Source organism: Paroedura picta, chromosome 11 (assembly GCF_049243985.1).
Source record: "Paroedura picta isolate Pp20150507F chromosome 11, Ppicta_v3.0, whole genome shotgun sequence".
Classification (NCBI taxonomy): Eukaryota; Metazoa; Chordata; class Lepidosauria; order Squamata; family Gekkonidae; genus Paroedura; species Paroedura picta.
In genome coordinates, this window is record NC_135379.1 from 48,281,928 (window position 1) to 48,305,246 (window position 23,319).

At 43.3% G+C, this 23,319-nt stretch overlaps 2 protein-coding genes across 8 annotated transcripts in view; one reads left to right on the plus strand and one right to left on the minus strand.

Moving 5' to 3' along the window:
- Positions 1-1,292: 1,292 nt before the first annotated feature.
- Positions 1,293-4,711, minus strand: MPLKIP (M-phase specific PLK1 interacting protein). Its single transcript, XM_077302693.1, has 2 exons — positions 4,266-4,711; positions 1,293-2,321 (listed from the first exon to the last, which is right to left on the minus strand). Exons 1-2 carry the CDS (start codon positions 4,617-4,619, stop codon positions 2,118-2,120), a joined length of 558 nt encoding a protein of 185 aa, XP_077158808.1. The 5' UTR covers positions 4,620-4,711; the 3' UTR covers positions 1,293-2,117.
- A 1,751-nt stretch (positions 4,712-6,462) lies between these two features.
- SUGCT (succinyl-CoA:glutarate-CoA transferase) overlaps positions 6,463-23,319 on the plus strand; it is a 473,760-nt gene continuing 456,903 nt past the window's right edge. For 3 of the 7 annotated variants that reach the window (XM_077302694.1, XM_077302700.1, XM_077302701.1), the window contains exons 1-6: positions 6,467-6,811; positions 9,676-9,727; positions 9,819-9,892; positions 15,115-15,200; positions 15,419-15,469; positions 20,937-21,057. In XM_077302694.1, coding sequence (XP_077158809.1) covers positions 6,625-6,811; positions 9,676-9,727; positions 9,819-9,892; positions 15,115-15,200; positions 15,419-15,469; positions 20,937-21,057 — 571 coding nt within the window. In that variant the 5' untranslated portion in view covers positions 6,467-6,624. Of the gene's footprint in view, positions 6,812-9,675; positions 9,728-9,818; positions 9,893-15,114; positions 15,201-15,418; positions 15,470-20,936; positions 21,058-23,319 lie in introns of all 7 variants that reach the window. The other 4 variants (XM_077302697.1, XM_077302695.1, XM_077302699.1 and 1 more) reach the window with 4 other exon arrangements.

Sequence of the window (23,319 nt, forward strand, 5' to 3'; positions counted from 1 at the left end):
TTGAGCAAAAAGGGGAGCTGGTGATGAAGTACCTGGGACCGAAGAGACAGGCTGTGTCAACACCTTCCAAGAAAAGAGTAAGGACATGATAGGACCACTGCGAGGACAAGAAAGTGAAATTATAACAGACTAGTAATCAAGCCCGCTGTACCTGGAATACAGCGGGCGCTAGCGGGGCCGTGTGCGGCCCCCGAGTCAGCAGGCCGCAATTGCCGGCGTGGCGGCGGCCTGATGCGTCGGAGGCGCTTCGCATCTCTTGACACGTCAGGCCGCTGGCAAGGGAGCAACTGCAAGCCGCACTGTGCGCGGCTCACAATTGCTCCCTTGGTGGCGGGTCAGCAATCGGAGAGCCCAATCGGCAGGTGCTTTGCGCCTGCCGATTGGGCCCTCCCATTGTCAGTCCGGAGGAAGGGGCCAACAAGGGCCAGGGCTTTTTCAGTCCTGGCCCCCACCTGGTGGAATGAGCTCCCCGAAGAGATCAGGGCCCTGCCGGAACTTCCACAATTCCGCAGGGCCTGCAAAAAGGAGCTCTTCCACCAGGCATTTGGTGGGGCCGACTGACCCATAACATCTACAGGTCGTCCCCCCCAGACTAAGAGATCGAACCTGCTGAGGGAGTGTCAAAGTTATTGTTGAAGTGCTGTTCTAATGGTTCCAGTTGGTGTGTTGTTGTTATTGTTATACCGTTATATTGATTTTGATAGTGTTCTATATAAATGTTCCAAAATGTTTTATGTAAACCACCCAGAGCCGTAGGGAAGGGCGGTATAAACATCTAAATAATAAAAATAATAAAATATAAACATGAAATGTAGAAGCCATAGCTGTGTTTGAATTTCACAACAGTGACTATGATAGATGCATCTACTGGTGTATTTCAACAACTCCATTCATAGGCAAATTGCTTCATAAATGCAGAGGCAAACAGTTCTGGCATTTACAGGTGGGCTACAGCTGTCTGATATTCAAACAACCAACATATTTCCTTTCCTGGTATATGTAATTCTTTCATTAGACTTAAATGAATACGAATCGATATTCTTTAGTCTGGCTGGTATGCTCACAGTAGTTTGATATATAGTATGTATACAAAACAAAAGGTGGCCAGAAGTTACAATTAGGAGATGGCAGTGACTGAATAAATTGATTTCATAGTCAACGAGCCATTACAAAACTTGTCAATGAGGTTTTTGTAAATAACACTTGTAGAAAATTAGTCACTCCCATTAACCTTCTACAAATTATCATAGCTGATATTTTTATCTGACAGAGTTACAAAAGTCCTGCACATATTTAATTATTATGGGTTTATTCAAACAAAAGCTGCCATTTAAGAAGCCTATAGAGTTATTAAATGCAGCCAGGGAAAATGTATACTCATTAACCCCCTGGTTTAAATAAACCTAAAACTTAAAACATCCTTCTTTATACATTGATAACTGGATACAGGCTGAACACAACTCTCTATACAATGCAGTATCCTGCCATAAATGAATGTGTTATTTCAAAATAGAACTTTGAAGTACAAATAGTGACAATTATAAATCTTTCTAAAGAGAATACATTAGCCAAGACTGCTTAAATCATTTAACACTAGAATATGCACAGCTGTATAAAAATGTTTACAATGGGCTACAAAACTTTATGGAAAACACGGAATTTCGTTTGCATTACTTGAAGCATGGCTTAACAAAAAATAATAAAATATTTGCAGCTACAAAATGCTTGTTTTATTTCAAAGCTGCCTTTGTTCTAAAAATGTTGAAACATAAAAGGATACTACTTCCTAAGGAAGTTAACAATAATAAACATATTGTACAATTTGACACAGAAAAGGTAAATATTAGAAACAGTCACAAATTAATTTGCTGGTGACTAAAGAATATTTTGTTCTTCACAGCTGGAAGGCCCCTTTCACATGGCTGGGAACATTATGACATCTCTTTAACTGCTTTCTTCACACTCATAAAAATATACAGTGCAGTAAAAAAAAAAGGTAAGATAAAAGAACGGGCAGTTCAAATGGAAACATTGCCTATGTTCTTGATTAGCTGTCATCAAGTATGAAGATTTTGTACCAGTTTCTCACAGCTGGTGTTATTTCACTTCTAGAAATGTTAGCTGAAATATCTCCCCTTTTTGCCAGTGTATGTTGTTTGTTCCTTGTCAAATTGCTGATTAACATCTGTAACAGATACTGGCACTAGACCAGCCCATGGGTCCTCAAGCATTGAAGGTTTGTAATAACTTCCCACATCATTAGACACTCTTTTCTCTCTGCCACATGGTGTACCAAATGGAGTAGACGTCCTGGGTGATCCCTTTGGGGGGGGGGGGGAGACACGAGGCAAAATAAAATAGATGAATTAAAATCTAAGTTTTCACTCTCAGTGTTCAGGATACAAATAAATAAAATGATACAAAATGTTCACTTTTGTAACATTTGATTCTATAGGCAAATTGCAAGATTTTCCTATAAAGTCATGGCTGCTGTACAAGCATTTTGCTTTTTTATATCCTAGTAAATTTAGTAAAATAATATTTAGCACAATTTATCCTAGTATTTAGTAAATAAAAATAGTAGGACAAGGGTCCCCAATGTTCTTTTTTGAAAATGGGCAGGACTAGGCTTGGGCTTTTGCCCAGCGGGGCTTCTGATCAGCTGTGCAGATAAAAAGGCATCATATTAAACTGTGCTTCTATCTAAAAATATTGAGAAAGTACTGTTAAGAGTTCTTTCTAACTTTGCTGCTTGCCATTTTGTGGTTGGTGGGTTTCTGATTGTGTCCACTGAACAGTCCCAGGGCCTCATGCTGCTCCTTATCTGTAGCAGTATTCAAAAAGATAAGGGGAGCACCAAAAAACAGCAGTAACCCCATCTGGTTCTCAAGTTATGATTAAAATGTCATGATTGATCCAGACAGGGCTTCCAGCCCACTCTGCCTATCATGGACTCTTTTAACTTTAGCCTAGGACTGGAGAACACAGACAACCAGAGCAGGGTATGTATCACTAGTGAGAACTGAAACACTGAAACAGATATACTGTGTTTGAAATAACACTTAAGGTAAAGGTATCCCCTGTGCAAGCACTGGGTCATGTCTGACCCTTGGGGTGATGCCCTCTAGCATTTTCATGGCAGACTCAATACGGGGTGGTTTGCCAGTGCCTTCCCCGGTCATTACCGTTTACCCCCCAGCAAGCTGGGTACTCATTTTACCGACCTCGGAAGGATGGAAGGCTGAGTCAACCTTGAGCCGGCTGCTGGGATCAAACTCCCAGCCTCATGGGCAGAGCTTCAGACTGCATATCTGCTGCCTCACCACTCTGCGCCACAAGAGGCTCTTGTTACACTTAAGAAACCTGCAATTATTTTTTGTACACTAAATTTATGCATTCCATTGCCTTGTGGCCAGATTTCATTACAGAACCAGGAATTTATCTACTTTTAAAATGTGAAGGTACTTAAATGTGCATTTTTAACATCCACCCCACACACAAACACTCCCCCACCCCCATCATGACATGTAGTCTACATGGCAAGAGGTTTACACCACAGCCTTTTACAAGCCTTAATACATCCCACTCTTTAAAAGGAACAAAACCAAAACAGTAACATCTACTGGAGCCTCAGTCACATACAGGCAATCTTTTTGGGGCAGGCTTCACAGGGCCCAGTCAGACCAGTGTTCTCCAACCTTTTTTTATAGGTCACCGTTCTCTGCACAGATTCAAGACCCGCTGTGTGCTTCGGGGCAACCCGCACAAGGACTACTGGGAGCTCTAGAGTGGTGGTTGTCTGATTTCACCTTCATCCTGAAGGCAGTTTCCTCGGAATTACATTTAACTGCTTTCCAACTGAGTCCTCCAGCCCTTTCCACGCTTCCCAGGGAGTAAAGGCCCATTAACTTCGAGGTAAGTCCCACCAGATCCTGCATCTGCTTGCCACCAGCAAATAGCCATTCAACTACTTAAGGCAGGGGTAATCAAACTGCGGCCCTCCAGATGTCCATGGACTACAATTCCCATGAGCCCCTTCCAGCAAACGCTGGCAGGCGCTCATGGGAATTGTAGTCCATGGACATCTGGAGGGCCGCAGTTTGCCTACCCCTGACTTAAGGCACCTGCTGGTCTTCTCAGCATTGCTAGGGAGAGAGGGGGGGCACATTCCGTCCCAAGGGGCTGGCGTCTGAGGCTGCCCGGCCTAACCTCCCTGGCTTTACTCGCGACCCCCGCCCGCCCGCCCGCCCGCCGCCCCCCCATACCTGGCTGTGTCTCTGGCAGCCGCCCGAGTGGGGTCGCTTGTATGGCCGCGACTGGTGGGCCGGGCCGCCGGGGGACCAGCCGCCGCTGTAGGGAGCCGGATATCGGGGGCTGGCGCTGAGGGGCCTGCGCGGGGTGTGTGCCGCCGCCGCCGGCCCCCCGAGCCACTCGCCGCCTTGCGGGAGGCTGCCGGGGCTGTCGTAGGGCCGCGAGGGGCGGCCGTAGGGGGACGTGTGGTGGGGGCTGCGGTAGCCCTGCGGGGAGCCCGGCAGAAGGCCCCCGGGGGGTGGGCTCCGGAATCCGCCGCCGGCCGAAGAGGGGGGCGTCGGGGGGCGGGACATGTTCTGGCGGTACATGGCGGCGGCCACAACCGTCGCTCCCTCCACCCCAGCCAACCGCCGGAGTACGGCGAGACGCAAGGGATTGTGGGGGCGGTGGCGCACACGGAAACTCTCCGGTCTCGGCGCCTGGCGTGACGTCACAAGCGCGCGCCGAGCGTTCTGAGGCCAAGCCGTTCCGGGAAGTCGGGCGGAAGCGCAAAGGGAGAACGCTCAAAAGCCCCGCGTCCTCCCAAGGCAAAGGGGGAAGGATAAGCCTTCAACTTCCCGCCCTTTAAAGACTCCGTCTGATAAGCTATGGTGGGGTATGGGAATTTGGGTGGGTCTTAATTTTAAAAAGATAAGTATTAGATCCTTTTTGGCGCTAATGTGGGATTCAGCACTGCTAAGATTGCCACGGGCCTCAATTTGCAAGACCAGAGCCAGGCTGACAAAGATCGCCTAGAGTCGGAAGTGACTATATATATCTCGATATCTATCGATCTCTGTGTTCTTTACAGCTGGACCCCTAAATGTGTTCATTCAGTACCCACACTGGCGTTCAGTGTTTGCTATTCTTTTCTACAAGTATCTACACTGTGGATTACATAGTAACATCCATTCATCAGAAAAGTCTTTGCAAGCACAACAGCAGAATAAAGCAACAAAAGAATAAACCAACAACGAGTTTATTTCTGAAACGGCATACTAATTTTGTAGGTTTCCATCTGCAACTCACACATAATTTGTTTATAAATATTTTGTGCCAGCATACCTGCAAGTTTCTCCCTTTGCAGTTAAGGTAGAGAATAAGGCCCATTGAGTGGGAAAGGGGCCCTTCTGCCCAATACTTGATTTCTTAACTTTATTCAACTTTATTCAGCAACAGATTTGTACTCTAAAGATATTACTCATTTCAGGTCTCTCTAGCATCAGCCTTTGTTGCTCCAGAAAACAGGGCCCTGATGGAACTAAAGCAGTTCCGCAGGGCCTGCAAAAGGAGCTCCTCCACCAGGCATTTGGCTGAGGCCAGGCACAATCAGCGAACATCAGCAGGGCCCCTGGCCCCCTCTCCCTCTCGCCCCTCCCCCAGAAATCCACTAAGACTCCTGGACCTGTTGCATATTCCATATTGGCGGTTCCATATTGCTTGTTGTTTCACTTCATTCATTGTTGTTAATCTAAGTTATCTGTATTGTTTCTGTTCTGTTTTATGTGAACCAGCCTGAGCCTTTGGGGAGGGCAGTATAAGTAAGTAAGTAAATACATACATACATACATGGTGGCAACCTTAACAAAAAATAAGTCCCAGTAAGTAAAAATAAGGACCAGCAATACTTTAAGCAGCAGGAATATGAATACAAAAAGATCCAAAAAGCGAACAAAGTCACTGCAAGACCGAATTCAGGTATCACATTTTGTACTGTCGGTAGACAAAGCAGGACATTTCTGCTAGGGTTGAGAACATCCAGGTGGGGCCTGGAGTTCCAGCATTACCACTTATTCAGATCTCAGTTCTCCTGAAACATAATTTTGGGGTGTTGGGCTCTACCACACTATACCCTCAGCCCCCCCCCCCCATCTCCAGGAATTTCCTAATTCACAGTTCCTACTAACAGAATCCTTTGCAGTCAATCCAACGCAGTAAGTGACTAGGAATGCCCTGTAAGCATAGAGGATGTACCTCCTCCTATGGAATACGAGGCCCATACTTGACCGGTCACCAGCCCAAACACACACTCCCGACAACCACATGATGCTGCAACAGAAAAGGGAGTCCACAAGCTGGAGAGACGCATTAACCCACCCTTCTCTCCCTCCCCCCCCCCCCAAAAGCGTCGAGATTTGCGCGTGCGCGCTTCAAACCAAAGGACTCCGCCGCCGAGTTGAGAGGAAAATAAGAGGAACCCTGCGCGCTTGCGCAGTGCCTGCCCCTGGGCTCAGAGTCCAAAAGTCGTGCTGGGGCTGACTCCAGTGGCCGCCCAGGGTCCCCTGCTCAGCGGCGGCTTCGGTGGCGGCGGCGGAGAGCTCCCCAGCGACAGAGATGCCGGCGGCTGTGCTGAGAAGCGTGAGGCGCTGCGCCGTGTCTCTCCTCGCCCGGAGTCCGGGGCCGGCTCCCCTCAGCTGCCTCCGCGCCGCCGCCCTCCCCCTGTGCCGCCCCCAGCCCCCGAGGCGCCCCTACGTGCCGGGCAGCGTCAGGGCAGCGCGCCAGGAGAGCGGCCCGCGCGCAGGTAGCCAGCCGCGTTTAACCTCCTCCTCCTCCTCCTCCTCCAGGCCGTCGAGTGTCGGCACGGAGGGCGCCCAGACACATTCACACGTGCCTGCCGCGGGTGATCACGAGTCGGGGAAGAAGCGGCCGGGCTTCCCTCAAGACGTTTAGGCGCGCTCATTTAGTTTTTATTTTTATATATAAACACATTCACACGTGCCTGCTGAGGGTGAGGAGAGGGCCGGACTTCCCTCAAGAAGTTTAGCTGCGCTGATTTAGTATTTATTTTTATTTATTATGTAAAGGTAAAGGTATCCCCTGCGCAAGCACCAGTCATGTCTGACCCTTGGGGTGACGACCTCCAGCGTTTTCATGGCAGACTCTTGTGTTTATTTATATATTTACATAAATAAAAAGAGCCTCTTGTGGCGCAGAGTGGTAAGGAAGCAGGCATGCAGTCTGAAAGCTCTGCCCATGAGGCTGGGAGTTCTGTCCCAGCAGCCAGCTCAAGGTTGACTTGGCCTTCCATCCTTCCGAGGTCGGTAAAATGTGTACCCAGCTTGCTTGCTGGGGGGTAAAGCAGTAATGACTGGGGAAGGCACTGGCAGACCACCCTGTATTGAGTCTGCCATGAAAATGCTAGAGGGCATCACCTCAAGGGTCAGACATGACTCGCTGCTTGCACAGGGGATACCTTTACCTTTATAAATACACAAGTGCCTGCTGCAGGTGATGACGAGTTGGTGAGGAGGGCTTCCCTCAAGAAGTTTAGCTGCACTTATTTATTATTTATTTTGATTTATTCATAGATATAAACACATTCACATGTGCCTGATATGGGTGACAACTAGTCAGGGAGGAGGTGGCTGGGCTTCCCTCAAGAAGTTTAGCTGCACTTATTTATTTGATTTGTATACCACTCTCCCTTGTGGCTCAGTGTGGTTTACCTTGGAAACTTTCATAAAACACTACAGTATAAGAAGCATCTGGAGTTGAATATATCACATCAACGACACGCAATCTGAAGAGAAACCAGAGTATGCTGGTTGCTGCTAAGAGGTTGCTTTTCAGGGAAATAGAATAAATTTTTATAATTTCACATCAACGATACAATTTTATATGAAAGACATGCAGACAGCAATTGGGGAGAGGACTTGGGTCAAAATGTAAATATCAGCATTTGGGGCAGCACCTCCTGCTGTGGGGAAGCCCTGACATCCAAACTAGTGTTGTTCAAACAGTTCTTAGATTTGTTGGATGTGAACTCCCTGTAATTCTCAGCAACCAAAATAACGTGTCGCTTTTGGCTCCTGATTTTCTTTGTTTTTTGACATTCTGCATGTCCAAGCGTTTCCTGATCACATTTGACTTGAGTGAGATTTAAAGGGTGCTACTCTATCTGGCAGTGCAGAGGCCTTGGAGCTTTGGTACGATCTTGTCCATGTCTGCTTGAAAGTAACGGGTTTGCTTCTCAGTAAGTGTGCATAAGATTGCAGTCCTGTTTACTGCTTCTTGGGAAAAAAGATCACAAAAAGTCCTTTATATCGCAGTCTTATATGCGCATTCCTGAGTAAGTCTTATTGAATACAGTGTGGTTTGCTTCTGGGTAGACCTACTTGGGTTTGCTTCCTGATAGTCAGTTTCAAAGAATCACTTAGGAATGAGCTTGTAAATTACATCTAAACAATACTTGTGGCTGGAATATAAAGCTAAAGTAATCAATTACACAGCGAGTGTAAATTCTCCCAAACTATTTTAGTGCCTCCCCCCATTCATACACATGTCTAGGGAGATTTTACTGGACTTTCCAATCCTCCTCTAGCAAATTAGCGTTCTTTCAATGTAATGTGGAAAGGGACATCTAAAAAACAATCTTTACAGGAGATATTTAAAAAAAATTAGTTTAGGAAACAATTGGACTATGAAGATCTCTTGATGATCCTTGATATGGCTTTCATAGATCTGTATGTCCTTATACCATTTGAGAAAATGTCACCCATCCTGTTTTGAGAAAACTAAAAGGACCAACCTCAAGTAATAGAAAAATAAAATATACTAATATAAGAAAGTATTAAGAGCCTCTTGTGGCGCAGAGTGGTAAGGCAGCCGTCTGAAAGCTTTGCCCATAAGGCTGGGAGTTCAATCCCAGCAGCCGGCTCAAGGTTGACTCAGCCTTCCATCCTTCCGAGGTCGGTAAAATGAGTACCCAGCTTGCGGGGGGGTAAAATGGTAATGACTGGGGAAGGGAATGGCAAACCACCCCGTATTGAGTCTGCCATGAAAACGCTAGAGGGCGTCACCCCAAGGGTCAGACATGACTCGGTGCTTGCACAGGGGATACCTTTACCTTTTTAAGAAAGTATTTAAAAATAGGGATGTATCATAAAGTGCAAATTTAAAACACCACTTGAACCCACAGCTTGAAGAAATGTGGTAAGCAATATAGTTTTAAACAGTATTAAATGTAGTAATGACAAGTGTGTGAGTACACAGAAACAGTAACACTGAATATTTAATACATCAGAAATGCACCAGGTCATGTCTGACCCTTGGGGTGACGCCCTCTAGCGTTTTCATGGCAGAATGCCAGACAAACTCTTGTTTGACTAGAACATCATCAGTTTTAGAATAGCCACCAGCTGATAACAATGATCCAGAGAAGGGTCTCTCGATCATGCTATATATAATGTAATTTTTTAAAGTGCCTTGAGTCATGGAGGAGGGCTGGATATCAATGTTTTAACAAATAAAAATAATATCTGTTTCTGACATACCTTCTTGTACCAATGTACTTTGTTTTTGTCCATCTTATTCCGCCTCTCTTAAGGAAATTGGAAACCTTCACCATACAATGAATTGATAACCTTTTCTCTGTTTGATATCCAGATGCTAATACTGTGAAGCCACTTGATGGGGTGAGAATTCTTGATCTAACAAGGTACGTGTGTCTTCTGACTTGGGTGATGAGCATATTTTTAAAAGTTTCCTTATGTGTTGACATCAAAGTGATTGTACTTTTAACATTGCAGAGTGCTTGCGGGGCCTTTTGCTACCATGAATCTGGCTGATCTTGGAGCTGAAGTTATTAAAGTAGAAAAACCCGGTAAGATTATGTTATTCACTCCTTTTCAGTACCACATGATTTTGGAATGACCATTTGGTCCCATGGAAATGAAGACAGACTATTTTTAGAAGGGTGTGGGGCACGCACACTGCCCTTTGGGAGGTTGTCCCATAATTGTGGGACAGCTACTGAAAAGGTCCTCTCTTGTGTTGCATACCTGTCAAGCAAGCAAAAAAATCCTACTTTCCAAATGCATAAATTTTTATCAAAAAGTCATCCTGGTGACAAACATTTATTCTGCCGTCTTGTGATACATTGTATCAGAGGAATAATTTAGATGGTTGCTGTCAGTATTGCCCTGGTAATTTGACTGAAATAACTACAGATCCCAAAAAGTTGGTTACACATATTATGTTGATTGTCTTAGAAATACATGGCAGAACTGATGATGTCACTAATAAAAGATGTTGCTGCTGTTGTTATCTTGTTAGGTCTTATGAACTGATGACCTCTCATTTGTAGTTTATTGTCCCAAAAATATTATCCTTCCTCTATCTCCTGGTCCTGCTTCCTAGAAAAGAAAATACAGCAGAAACATTCTTGTGACCTCTGGAAACAAAATGCACCATGTGTCCTTACATCTGTCTTGAGTGAAGTTCTTTCTCTGGCATGTTAATTGCACATGTGTTACCTGTTGGAGCTCCAGATGTCTAACTGGTCACTGCAAGCACTTATCACACATCATGTACATCCATATGTAACTCCACATACTGCAGGAGAAGTCTTGTGCAAAGTATTAGAATATTAACTCCTGTTGATTTATCCTTTATGCAACAAAGTTCAAGGACACAGGGGGGCTTAAATCCTGGTCTCCCCGCCACAATTATCTTATCTTGTCTTTTTTTATTTGAGTTTTATGTATGGGGTTTTAAGGGGAGTTTCATTGGGGATTTTATGCAGACGTAACCCGCCATGAGCCATTTGGGAGTGGCAGGTAAGAAATCGAAGTATGTATAAATAAACAAACAAACAAACTTTATAGGTGTCCAGTTTGTACCAGAGATGTGAACTTTCTGGAACAATTAGAATCAGGAAACTTTTTGAGACATTATTTGGTACCTAAACTGAGTGGAATCTGATTATTTTGAATTGTACTTTAAAAAAAATTGCTTAATTTAATGTCAAATAAGAACAAAATTGAAATATCTGATTCAAGTGAATAATCAAGTGTGGTTTAAATTTTGTTCAAACAAATGCAAAGTATTAAATGGAAGTTATTTTATTAGGACAATAGCTGTGAACATTCAAGAGAGAGATATTGCTCATGTTCTTTAAGTTTAAGAGGCGGAAAAAGCCTCTGAAAAGCATGAACATCTTCAAGTATTTGTTTACTCCTCTACTCTCAACCACTGCCCTAACGCGCTCTGATCGCTATGGTAATGTTTAAACATCTCTTCAAAATAAGATACAGACACGCCACAAGGAACATAAGGAACATTTTATTTTTATGGAAATTTTTACTCATGACAATGACAAATCAATGGGAACCCTGAGCTTGTTTCTCTGCAACGAGATAGTCCCATCTGGGAGTGATGGGAGACAATGACACCCGAAGTGTGTTGTAAAGGGCCGGGGGGATGTAGTAAAGGGCCGGGGGGGGGGGAGAAGGCGTCCTTTGCGGCCCACCTCCTATTAGTCAATGGACCACATGTGGTCCGCAGGCCACAGGTTGGGGATCGCTATTCTAGGGGACTCCCCAGGTCCCACCTGAGGACTGGCAACCCTGCATGGAACACTAAATCAGGCCATTTGACATTCTGAATACAATTATCAGCTCTAAATTTTCTATATATCACAAAAATGGATCCTAAACTTTGACCTAGTAATAGATGTGTTATTTATAATGCACAAAAGGACTTAAATACAACAAAGCATATTAGTCTTAAGGACAACAAGACTTAAGAACAAGAAGACATTAGTTATCAAGATTTGGCCTTGATAAATGAACTAATATGCAACATTACTGTGTTTCTTTTCCTTTACTAGCTTAAAAAATATTCTGGCAATTGTACATATTTTAGAAGCATTAATAAAATAAAATATAGACATTAATCTGAAGACAGCCTCTCATCTCTTCGTAACAAATCCAAGGAAGTACCCTTCTCCTGATTTTTCCTGGCTTTGTTAGCAAAAAGAGTATAAATCTGAACATGTATTTCTATTTAATAAAATATATGCCCGTACACTGTAAGATACATTGCCTGTGATTTAGGGAGGCAAGGAGGTGCTTCCCCTTGATATATTAATAGGAAAATATACCCTATGTGCGAAAACATTCACATATGAGTAGGATCAGTGGTATCTTTCCCTATCAAATGGGGCAGATTCCTTGCAAACAATTTGTATACTTCCTGTACCATTAAAATATAGTAGAACAAGCTAGAAATTTGTAATAGTCTCAGAAGGGAAAAGGCCTGTGGTACCCTAAAGTTGCCAACCTCCTATTGGTAGCAGGAGATCTCCTGGGATTACAACTGCTGTCCAGGAAACAGAGATCAATTACCCTGAAGAAGATGGCTGGTTTGGAAGGTGGACTCTATGGCATTTAAATCCTCTTTCCAAAACTGTCCTCCTTAGGCTCCACCCTCAAAATCTCCAGGGCTCACAAATCTAGTAGTACTTAATTGTTTTTTCAGTATTGTGGCCATATGTTTTCTGAACATATTGTGTATCATTAGTGGTAATTTTTAACTAGAAAAGCACTTTAAAGAGTTTTAGCTGTAAAAAAAAAATTCTTGTTTGTTGACTCACTGAGTTGAAAGTCGTCTCCTATTCAAAGGAGGCTTCCATCAGTGGAAGTGGCCCTGGTCAGAGGAAGGCTCCAAATCTGGCTGAGTAGTAGGATGCAAGAAGCCCTGTTGAACTGAGAGTTCATAGCATCGTAAAATTGGGACCTCCTGGGTCATCTAGTCCAACCCCCTGTACTGTGCAGGACACCCCCAACCCTATCTCTCATCCACTGTAACCTGCCACCACCTTGAACCTTCACAGAATCAGCCTCTCTGTCAGATGGCTATATCCAGCCTCTGTTTAAAAATGTCCAAAGATGGAGAACCTACCACCTCCTAAGGAAGCCTGTTCCACTGAGAAACCGCTTTGTCAGGAACTTCTTCATGATGTTTAGATGGAATTTCTTTTGAATTAATTTAATCCCATTGGTTCTGGTCCTCTATCCTCTATAATGGCAGCCTTTTAAATACTTGAAGATGGTTATCAGATCCCCTCTCAGTCGCCTCCTCTCCAGGCTAAACAGACCAAGCTGCCTCAACCTTTCCTCATATGTCCTGCTCTCCGAACCCCTCAACATCATTTCTGCCCTCATCTGGATATGCTCCAGTTTGTCTACATCCCTCTTCAACTGTGGTATCCCAAACTGAACACAGTACTCCACAGTACCACATTTTACCAACTTGTCAACAAGAATATCATGTGGAACCTTATCAAAACCTTTACCGTAATCCAGATAAACTATGTCCATGGCATTCCCCTGATCCAGCAAGGTAGTCGCTTTCTCCAGCAAGGTAGTCACCCACCCCCTCCTCAGTGAGTTTGGCAGCAGAAACAGGCACTCCCCCGTGAGTTCGGGGGTGGCGGCAGCAGACACTCCCTCATCCCACCCTCTCCCCCTCCCCAGTGAATTTGGCGGCGGCAGGCACTCCCCCATGAATTTGGTGGTGGCAGTGGCAGCAGCGGCGGCAGTGGGCATTCCCCACCCCCTCCCCAATGAGTTCGGAGGCGGCGGTAGAGGGCACTCCCCCTCCCCACTGAGTTTGGTGGCGGTGGCGGCAGCAGGCACTCCCCTGCCCCCTCACCAGCGAGTTCCCTGGGCGCTGTCTCCTACTACTACTTCTTCTTCATTGACTTGCGCTCGCTGCCCCTGCCCCCTTTTACCTCATTCCCACAGCCTGCACTGTTGCTACAAGGCATGATGGGATATGAGGCATCTTTTTTCTCTCTCTCTCTCTCTTCCCCCTGCCCCGCGCAGCGCGCAGTGGCTACAAAAAGAAAATTCATTTTAAAAAATCGGGACATTTTGAGAATGTCGAGGGACATGGGGAAGATGCTCCAAAGTTGGGGCGGTCCCACCAAAAGCCTTAGCACTGGCCACACTATAGTAGCCCCTCGTATTGACATCGTAGACCATGATCCAGAAATCCAAACCTTTCCTGATGACACCAGTGACATAGCCAGTCATTTGCTTGCACAAAGGTGAGAATCCTGGGACCTTACTCCAGAGCCAGTTTGGTGTAGTGGTTAGGAGTGCGGACTTCTAATCTGGCATGCCGGGTTCGATTCTGCACTCCCCCACATGCAACCAGCTGGGTGACTTTGGGCTCGCCACAGCACTGATAAAACTGTTCTGACCGAGCAGTGATATCAGGGCTCTCTCAGCCTCAGCTTCACCCACCCCACAGGGTGTCTGTTGTGGGGAGAGGAATGGGAAGGCCGCTTTGAGCCTCCTTCAGGTAGGGAAAAGCGGCATATAAGAACCAACTCTTCTTCTTCTTCTTCTTCTTCTTACTCAATTTCCATCTTTTCAGGTAAATATTTCAAAATTAGGAAGTATCAGTTTTTTTAGAAGCAACCATGGAACCTCCCTGTTTAGCACAGACCTCTATTTTCTAGAGTTGCATTTTTTTGCTAGCTTCATACGAAGTGGCTAGTAAAGAGGAGATCTGATGCATGTGGGGCTGTGAGGTCTGAATTTGAGGAGTCTGGCTGTACTTTTAAGGCAGGGAGAGTGCTGGTAGTTGCTGGGTATCCTGTCCTCTTGCTCTAAATATCCCTTTGTCCAGCAGGGAAGGAGGTGGGTGAAGGGTCTCATAGAAAGGAACCACTGTGCCTCCTATCCATCTTTTTAGCTTTGAACTTTTAAAGGTAGTGGCAACTTAGCTGCAAGAGGGATATTCTCCCTTCTCCAGTTTCCTGTATTCATGTACAGGAACAGAGTATTACCTTGGTTTGTTTTATTTTTGTGATAGGTCAACAGTGCAGTCCTAAATGAGTTACAACACTCTAACCCCATTGGCCTTAGTGGTCTTGGAAGGGTGTACTAATGGATAGTCAAAATGTTTGAAGACAAGTTTGGAATAAGACCATGGTATCTCTGAGTTTTGCAAGTTTGTGCTGCTGTGCAGAATGCTACCAAAGATATGCTAAAAGGATGTTATCATATGCTAATGATATATTATCGTTTCCAGGATCTGGAGATGATACCAGATGTTGGGGACCACCTTTCATTGGAATGGAAAGTGTTTATTTTCTCAGCGTAAACAGAAATAAAAAGGTAAAAAATGGTGTTCTGATAGTGATGTGAAACATTTTAAATGTCTGTGCAGTCCTTCTTTTGTATCTTTTTAGATACACCCCCCCCACACACACACACATGCATTATTATCTACAGAAATTAATCCATGGATACATCTTAAACACATGCCAGAATTTATTTCTTTTTGTTAGAGGAACAATATCTTAACAAAAATATTGTATTTTTTTCATTATTAGAGCATAGCTGTTAATATGAAGAATCCTAAAGGAGCACAGATAATCAGAGAGGTATGCTTTATAATTTTTAAAAATCACTTCTTTTTCCTGTTGTAACTTTTTTTTTCATGTCAACTGTGCAACAGTTATGAAATGATTGCTCATGTCCCAAGCAACATTCTGCCATCTAATTAATCTGTTGTAGGAAAATTCCTTGTCTTTAATGTTTGTTCAGTCTTCTTTAATAAGCTCAGTGTGGCTGTCTTAGAATGGTTTATGTATATGTTTTACTTGCTAAGCAGTGTTAAGCTATGCTGTTTATAAAACTCGGAACCAAGCTTTAGCTTATATATTATCTACGGGCAGTTGCTGACCTCTACAGCAGAAAACAGAAATTTCATTCACAGACTCTTAATAATTAGAGTCCCCATTTGAATTGTTGATGCAGCTGAGTTTAACCAATGTATTAATGTTCTGGACTTGATTTAAATCCTGGTTTGTGGAGGAGTGGAAACACAGATACCATTTGGATGTCAGTGCAAACTGGAGTTTGATTTGAGACTCTGCAGTTTTTGAAGATTTCAGTTGCATTCCCTAAGCACCAGGAAGAAGGAATTGGGAGGACCAACATGTGCATGTAGAATGTGGAAATAACCTGTGTTTGTGCCCATTCTGAACAAACCTTTGTTTGGCTATATCATTTGAATGCAGCCATGAAATGCTCTTGGATAGTACAATTTTCCTTGAGGCCACTAAGCTATTCTTCAGTCATATGTCTTGTTGTTTTTCTCTTAAGTTCCCATCTGCTGCTCTGAATATTCGTAGACCTGGCTTCTTCTTTTGTCTTAAGGGCAGCAATACAATCCACAAGCTAGAGCAATAAGAGTTGTGATTGCTGATATGATGACACCGGTTTGCAGGAACTGACTCCAATGTATTCATACTAATCAGCTAGATATGTGATATTTTCAGAAAGTATGATTCCTTGGCCAATTTAAAATAATCTAAAACAGGTTGGTTTTGAACAAAGTCTGACCTTCAGCATGAATATACATATGCTGACTAGAAACTGTATTTGTGAAGTGGGAAAGATGGCCTTGAAATGTTACAATAATTGATCACTGTTTGGGGAAGGAAAACATTGGTGTTCCCAGGGTAATGAGAGATGGAGTCTTTTCAAAACCCAGAAGAGCATGTGTGTCTAGTGCTCCTATTTCAGATACCAAAGAGGTATACATTCAGTAGGGTCAGGCATTCCCTCTTCCCAAGCTCACACTACCTCATAAGATCTCTGCAACAATTCTGTTTTCTAAGTATCAACAGAATACTAGGAAAGTAGGGGTGTCCCTGGACCTCTTTGTGTAGTTGTTCCAGAGGCATGGGGTGATCACTGAAAAGGCTGGAGCACCTGAATATTGTTGCTGAATGTTCTTTAGACAAGGTGGTTAGAGACAGTAGTCTTCTGGGAAGGACAAAGCTGCTGCATGGGAACATGGTGGGAAAAGCAGTCTTCCACAGTTGTGGGCACTAGGCCATTGAAGGACTTTGAAAGTCAGCATCAGCATCTTGAATTAGACCCAGAAACTAATCACAGTTTTGCACTGTGATTAGTTTTGCAATATGCATTGCATATTACAGTAATTAGCCCCGAAGTTATTGACACATGAAGTAAGCATGACTAGATAAGATGCCTAAAAATAGGAAACCATCATCCCAGTTAGTGCAGTTAGAAAGCAGTTCTTTTCACTGACCTGGACGCCTGTTTCTCCAACAAGTTCAGGAACCAGTAGGACACCCAAGCTCTTCACAAAATCTTCCAACAAATGCTGCACAGATAATAGGAATTGTATTTAAATCAGTAGCCTTTCCAACCAGCATTATCTCCTCCATCTTACCTAGATTCAGCTTCAGTTTGTTCTCCCTCAGCCACCACATTGAGACACTGGGTCAATATGAAGAGGAGTAAGTTTTTATACCCCACTTTCCTCTACCTGAAGTAGTCTCAGAGAGCCTTACAATCACATTCCCTTCCTCTCTATGCTGACAGCAGATGGTGACATATTCAGAGTAATAAATGTCTTGAAGAGCTGGAACTTTTTACTACCTGAAGAAGTCACGGCCTGTGTGTGCATTGACATCACAACATTGCAGAGTAATATACAGTAGATACTATGCCCACACTGATGTCAACCTACTTTAGAATTTCAGATGATCTTTTTAAGGAGCTTTACACAGAAATTAAACAACATGAGAGATAACTGACCCACGTGACATTCCCCCCATGTAAGCACTCAACAAGATGAGTCAGCATCTTCCACTGCAGACAATTGTAAGCAGTCTGATAGAAAAGGTCTCAAGAATTAGAAAACAGCAATTATAGTACCCCTCTATAAAAAAGGAAATCGGAAGGACCCAACAAATTATCGACCAATTAGTCTACTTAGTGTTCCTAGTAAAACACCTTTTAGACAAACTATCCATCTGGCTAGATCAGGAAAAGCTGATTGGGAGGGAGCAAGCTGGATTTAGGGAAGGGCCATCCACTTTGGATCATTGTTTAACTATCCAGCATCTAATAGAGAAATATACCTCTACTAGTCCCGCCTCACTATATGCTGTCTTTTTAGACTTCAAACCAGCATTTGACTCTGTTTCCAGAATTTGTCTCTGGGAAAAGCTGGAGTTCACTTCAATTTATGGAAGGCTTCTGATTCTTATTAGATCTTTATACCAGAACATGGCTCTTAGGGTAAGATGTAGCAAACAAGGACATTTAACTGACCCAATTAATACCTTCAAAGGGGTCAAGCAAGGCTGTGTCTTAGCCCCTGCACTTTTTAACTTCTATAGAAATCATTTGATCCAAGTGTTTCAAGATTCAGACTTGCATCCCCCAATATTAGCTGGTTGCCCAATCCCTATACTGCTTTATGCCGATGATGTAGTTCTTCTTTCAAGAACCCCCATAGGGATTAGGCCAATGCTTAAAAGTTTTGCCCTATATTGCGAAAAAGAACATCTCAAAATTAACTACCAAAAGACCAAGGCCATGGCATTTGGCAAACATCCAAAATCTAGAACATGGATACTAAATGGGCACAAAATTGAACAAGTAACCAAATTTAAATATTTAGGTGTATATATTCAAGCCTCTGGAGCAAAGAGCATCAGTTATTCACATACATCAGGGCAAAAATCAGCAAATAACATACTGAAATTCTATCGAACAAAGGGCAGATTCTTTATACCAGTCTCCCTGAAATTATACTCTGCTAAATCTCTAGCCCAACTCACTTATGGTGCATTTTTGGGTGCCCCAATATCAGATACTATCAAGCTTGAAAGGATCCAGTCTAAATTCCTTCGGCCACTCCTCCAACTTCCATGCTGTATAGCCAACTCCTTGGTCTGGAAACAGGAATGTTAATGGTCCAAGGCAAAATCTGCCTGTCAGCAATAGGAATGTGGCTGAAATTAATACATAATCTACAGGGTATAGTTTCTTTAACCCTGAATGACAACTTCCAATCATCTTGGACTAAGGCTGTCCTCAGAGGAATCCAAAGTCTGGGCTTCTCCATACACTTATTATCCAAATTAGCTCATGATCAAGCTCCATCATTAGTTAAGCAGCAGATATGGGACAATTGATGTCAACTGGACCTGAGTAAAGCTCCAACTTTTTTGGCCGCAGTTAAAACAAGGTATGTTCTGGCCCTTGCCACTTATCAGTCTCAGCTGGTAATAAGTAAACAAAGAAGGGCATTTACCCTTGCAAGATGCTCCGTCTTGCCTTCAGCTCTTGCTGAGGGTCGCTATAAGAACATTCCCCTTATACTGAGACAATGTTTTTGTGAGAGTGGTGAAATTGATACAAGAGAGCATATATTGTTCCACTGCCCTGCTTATATAGACATTCATAGCAACCTGATTGAACCACTCCTTAAAAAGTTGCCACAACATCATGATGTAGATTGAGCTGCTAAGTGATGAGTCCCCCCAGGTGACAACTCAGCTGGCTACGTTTTGTGCCGCCATCATAAAAATCCGATGTTCTAAAGTAGCATAGTTTTTAAGTTCTATTTTATGATCTGTTTTAAATTGTATTACATTAAATGACCATATTGTTTTGGTCTCTTATGTAACGACTTCATATAACTTGGTCTGAACAACTGTAATAAAGTTTGATTGATAGAAAAGGCCATAACCTTCTCAACTCAACCACCTCACTTTCCAGGTACCTTAGGAGTAAAGCACAGTCTGCCATATCAAATGCCACTAACAGATCTTACCTTTTATGGTGACGGAGACCATCCATAACCTTCCCAAATGCCATCTCAAACCAGATGGAAAAGTGGTATTAACAGGATTCTTTCGCAGCAAGCTGTTCTTTGGCTTCAGAGGAGTACAGTTTTTCTGAAGTGGCCTGTACAAGTAGTCAAAGGCTCATGGTGAACTTGTCCCAGCATGCTTTAAAGTTACAGACTCTTTCCCACACTGTATGAGACAGTAGTGATCATGACAAGGAGCACTGCCTGCATTGCATTATCTGAATTGCATCCAGCTGTGCTTTTCTGTGATGGTTTGGAACCTGTTAACCTTACTGATGTTCAGCATTGCAATTTTTCTTGATTGTTTGCCAATAGAGTTGGCTGCTGTTGGGGTGGATCCAACCAGCTTTTCTATTGGTGTAGTAGGAAAGGGAGAGTCTCCTTTGACCTAAAAGAAGGCAGTGCTGGAGATCATGGGATCAGCCTGAGCAAGACTGAAGCTGTAATAAGGAGGAGAAATAAATGGTGGGAGGTGCTGCCTAGATCCAACCCACTGAAGTGTTGTTTGTTTAAGTGTTCAGCTCCCTTTAGCTCTTGGAGCATCCTGTCTCCAAGAGTCTACACCAGGGGTAGTCAAACTGCGGCCCTCCAGATGTCCATGGACCACAATTACCAGACGCCCCTGCCAGCGAATGCGAATGCTGGCAGGGGCTTCTGGGAATTGTGGTCCATGGACATCTGGAGGGCCGCAGTTTGACTACCCCTGGTCTACACAATAGGAAACTTATCCTACTTGAAAATGCTAGCGGTGAGATAAAAAAAAACCTCAGTTTCCAGTAATAGCTTTTTCATTAGACAGCAAGGCACATTAATAGATGTTTTGTTTTCTTTCCACCTGCTCCTGATGCAGTAATTGGCAATTGCTATGTAAGTGCTTACCCTTTTAGGCAGAGAACACTTCATGGCAAGTGGCCACAGTCAACCCACTGTGACAGCATATATTTGACGACTTCAAGATTTTGACTGTAGGATCCCCCTCAAAGGCAGACACTGTGTCTGCTGTGTAATTGCCCAGGGTGTAAAAGAAAGCACTCACACACAGTTGTTCAGGACTGTAAATTTTAATTACACAAGACGTATTTGGCTTGTATACCACAACTATGCTGGAACGGTCTTGTTTACTGAAATTTTAAATTAAGTTATGTGGGGAACTTGCTGAACTTTTGAAGTTCATTAAGAGTCTGACTCATCTTCACCTTTTATTTTAGCTTGCAGCTGTCAGTGATGTTTTTGTGGAAAACTACATCCCCGGGAAACTGGTTGAAATGGGCCTAGGGTATGAAGACATTAACAAGATTGCTCCTCGTATTGTTTACTGTTCAATATCAGGTATTTTAACTTGCATTATGGCTCAGTGATACTACTACATTTTCATCCTGTCTGGTATTTTGCAGTAAGAAGTAAGACACCCCCCCCCCAATTCCTTTGTAATTTTTGTTCTCATTCAAATTAGCTGGCTGAGGATTGTGAAAACAGAGCTATTCCCCTGCCCCCACAGAAAGCCAATTTCAGGAATGCTTACAGTCAGTTAGTGAGAAAACTTTTGTTCTGACACAAAGTCCAAGATGGAGTATAGTCATATTTTTGTCATACTAGTTTTGGCAATGAGAACCATAAGTATCAACTGGGACACTCGTCTTACATGATAATGTTGAGATTTGGAGAACCAGTGTTGTTACTGGGTGTTCCAAAAACAAAATCTGGTTCATATTCACTCTGAGATTTTCCTTTTGGCTTCTCTCCTTTTCTAAAGGGACCTGCAGACTAATATTTTGCCCTTGGCTTGAGAGAGATGGGATCATTCTTGACAAAGTAGTGAGTACCCAAGGCAAGTTATAAATCCATATCCTAGGATGTGGATATAGTGAAAAATAGAGCTCTAATTGAGGGGAATAATCATTACATTCTGGCACACAAGAATAACATTAGATACTAGAATGCTGAGATGCAAATATTTCACACATCCGTACACAATTAATGCATATCACTCAAGCAGAAGAGGCAGGGGTGGTAGAGAGGGAGAGCAGAATGAGAAAACAGAGGCATGGTCTGGAACTTGAGTTTTCTCAAGTAAGAGTCCCAGTCAGCTAAGCAGCTAGTAATTCAAAAGGGACGTATGAAACCACTTGAATGGGGTTGGGGAGATATTTGGAACCAGACTGAGATGCAAGTAAAAGATGAGGGAGAGTAGAAGGCACTGGAGTTTGTCATCCAAGGCAGAACTGATCATAACAAGGCAATTTAAACCATGGTGCATGGCAGAGCAGAGAACAAGTACACTTAAGGGATAGTTTTTGGCTTCAGTTATAGGCTTTGGAAATGAATGTAATTCTTTTTCCTGGACTTGGTGAAAAAGGAGGCAACTTCAAGGATGCCTCCACATGGAGATGATTGCCTTTGTAGCTGCTGCAAATGCAGAGGTGTTCCCATTGACAGTGTGGAATCCACATAGCAGTTTTGTCTATGCTTGGCTTGACTCAGTCCCTTGCAGTCTTTAGACACTTTGTGTATATCCTGCTATAAACCAGCTGATCAATGGGAAGTGCCAGGTAACTAACCTCAAGAACTTGTGGAATCATTTATGGCTTTTCCTTCCTCCGGTGCTTCTGGCCTCAGAGACTGTAGTGCTTTCATGTGTCTGATCCCTGTTTATCTTCATTTTTGTTATATTAAATCAAAGGAAACAATACATACAATGTTTTATGGCATCTTGTGTTCCAGTGCTCTGTAAACATAATCCAGTTGCATACAAGTCCCCTTTCCATAATAAGCCTGTTAGAAGAGGCACAGTCCAGATCTTTTTGTATCGGTCCATTATTGTTCCTGTTTATCTTTTTAAAATCATGTTGTTGGAGCAGTTAGTAGATGAACAAAGCCAGGATTCAAGCACATTGCTTTTGTCTGTCCCTTTTAATTTTGGTTCTCATGTATTCTATCATTCTGAAACTCTGGTCTGTTTCTTTCTTCTGCTTTCTTGTTTCAGCTCTGAGCTGCTTGCCCTCCTTCACAAAGTCTATGCCATTTTGGAAGGACTTGTTCATACATATGAAAACAGGAATATGAGTCTTAGCACTCATATATCTTCTTTGACGCATCTTCTGGGTTGGATGTCTTCCCATTCATGTGCACAGTTGTTGGTGCGTGTCTGTTGTTCATTGCTTCAACTTTGGAGGTTTCTGATCTTGGGCAGTCAGTGTGACTCTGGCATGTCAGTATAAGGACAAGAGCTAGAGCCGAAATGTTGATGCTTCAAACGGTGTGGTTATCCCATAGAGACTGTGCCAACCCAAAGAATTCTTTCTTTTACTATGACAGTATTCCTTATAAAATGGTGAAAAACTTGCGCAACTTCTAGGCATGTAATTCCAGTTTTAAAACCCTATTTTCAGCTTTCTTAAAGACATGCCTGACTTCTTGTTTGTAGAAAATGTACTTGTGAAATAAATAAGATATTGATGTTAAGGAGACAAGAACTTCTCTTTAATTCTGGGGAGGAGGGGTGCATTTTAATTTTAAAAGAACCCAGTGAACCCCTCTCAAAGAATTGAACTAGATTTATATGAGATTTAATCTCCTTTCAGTGCTTCCACA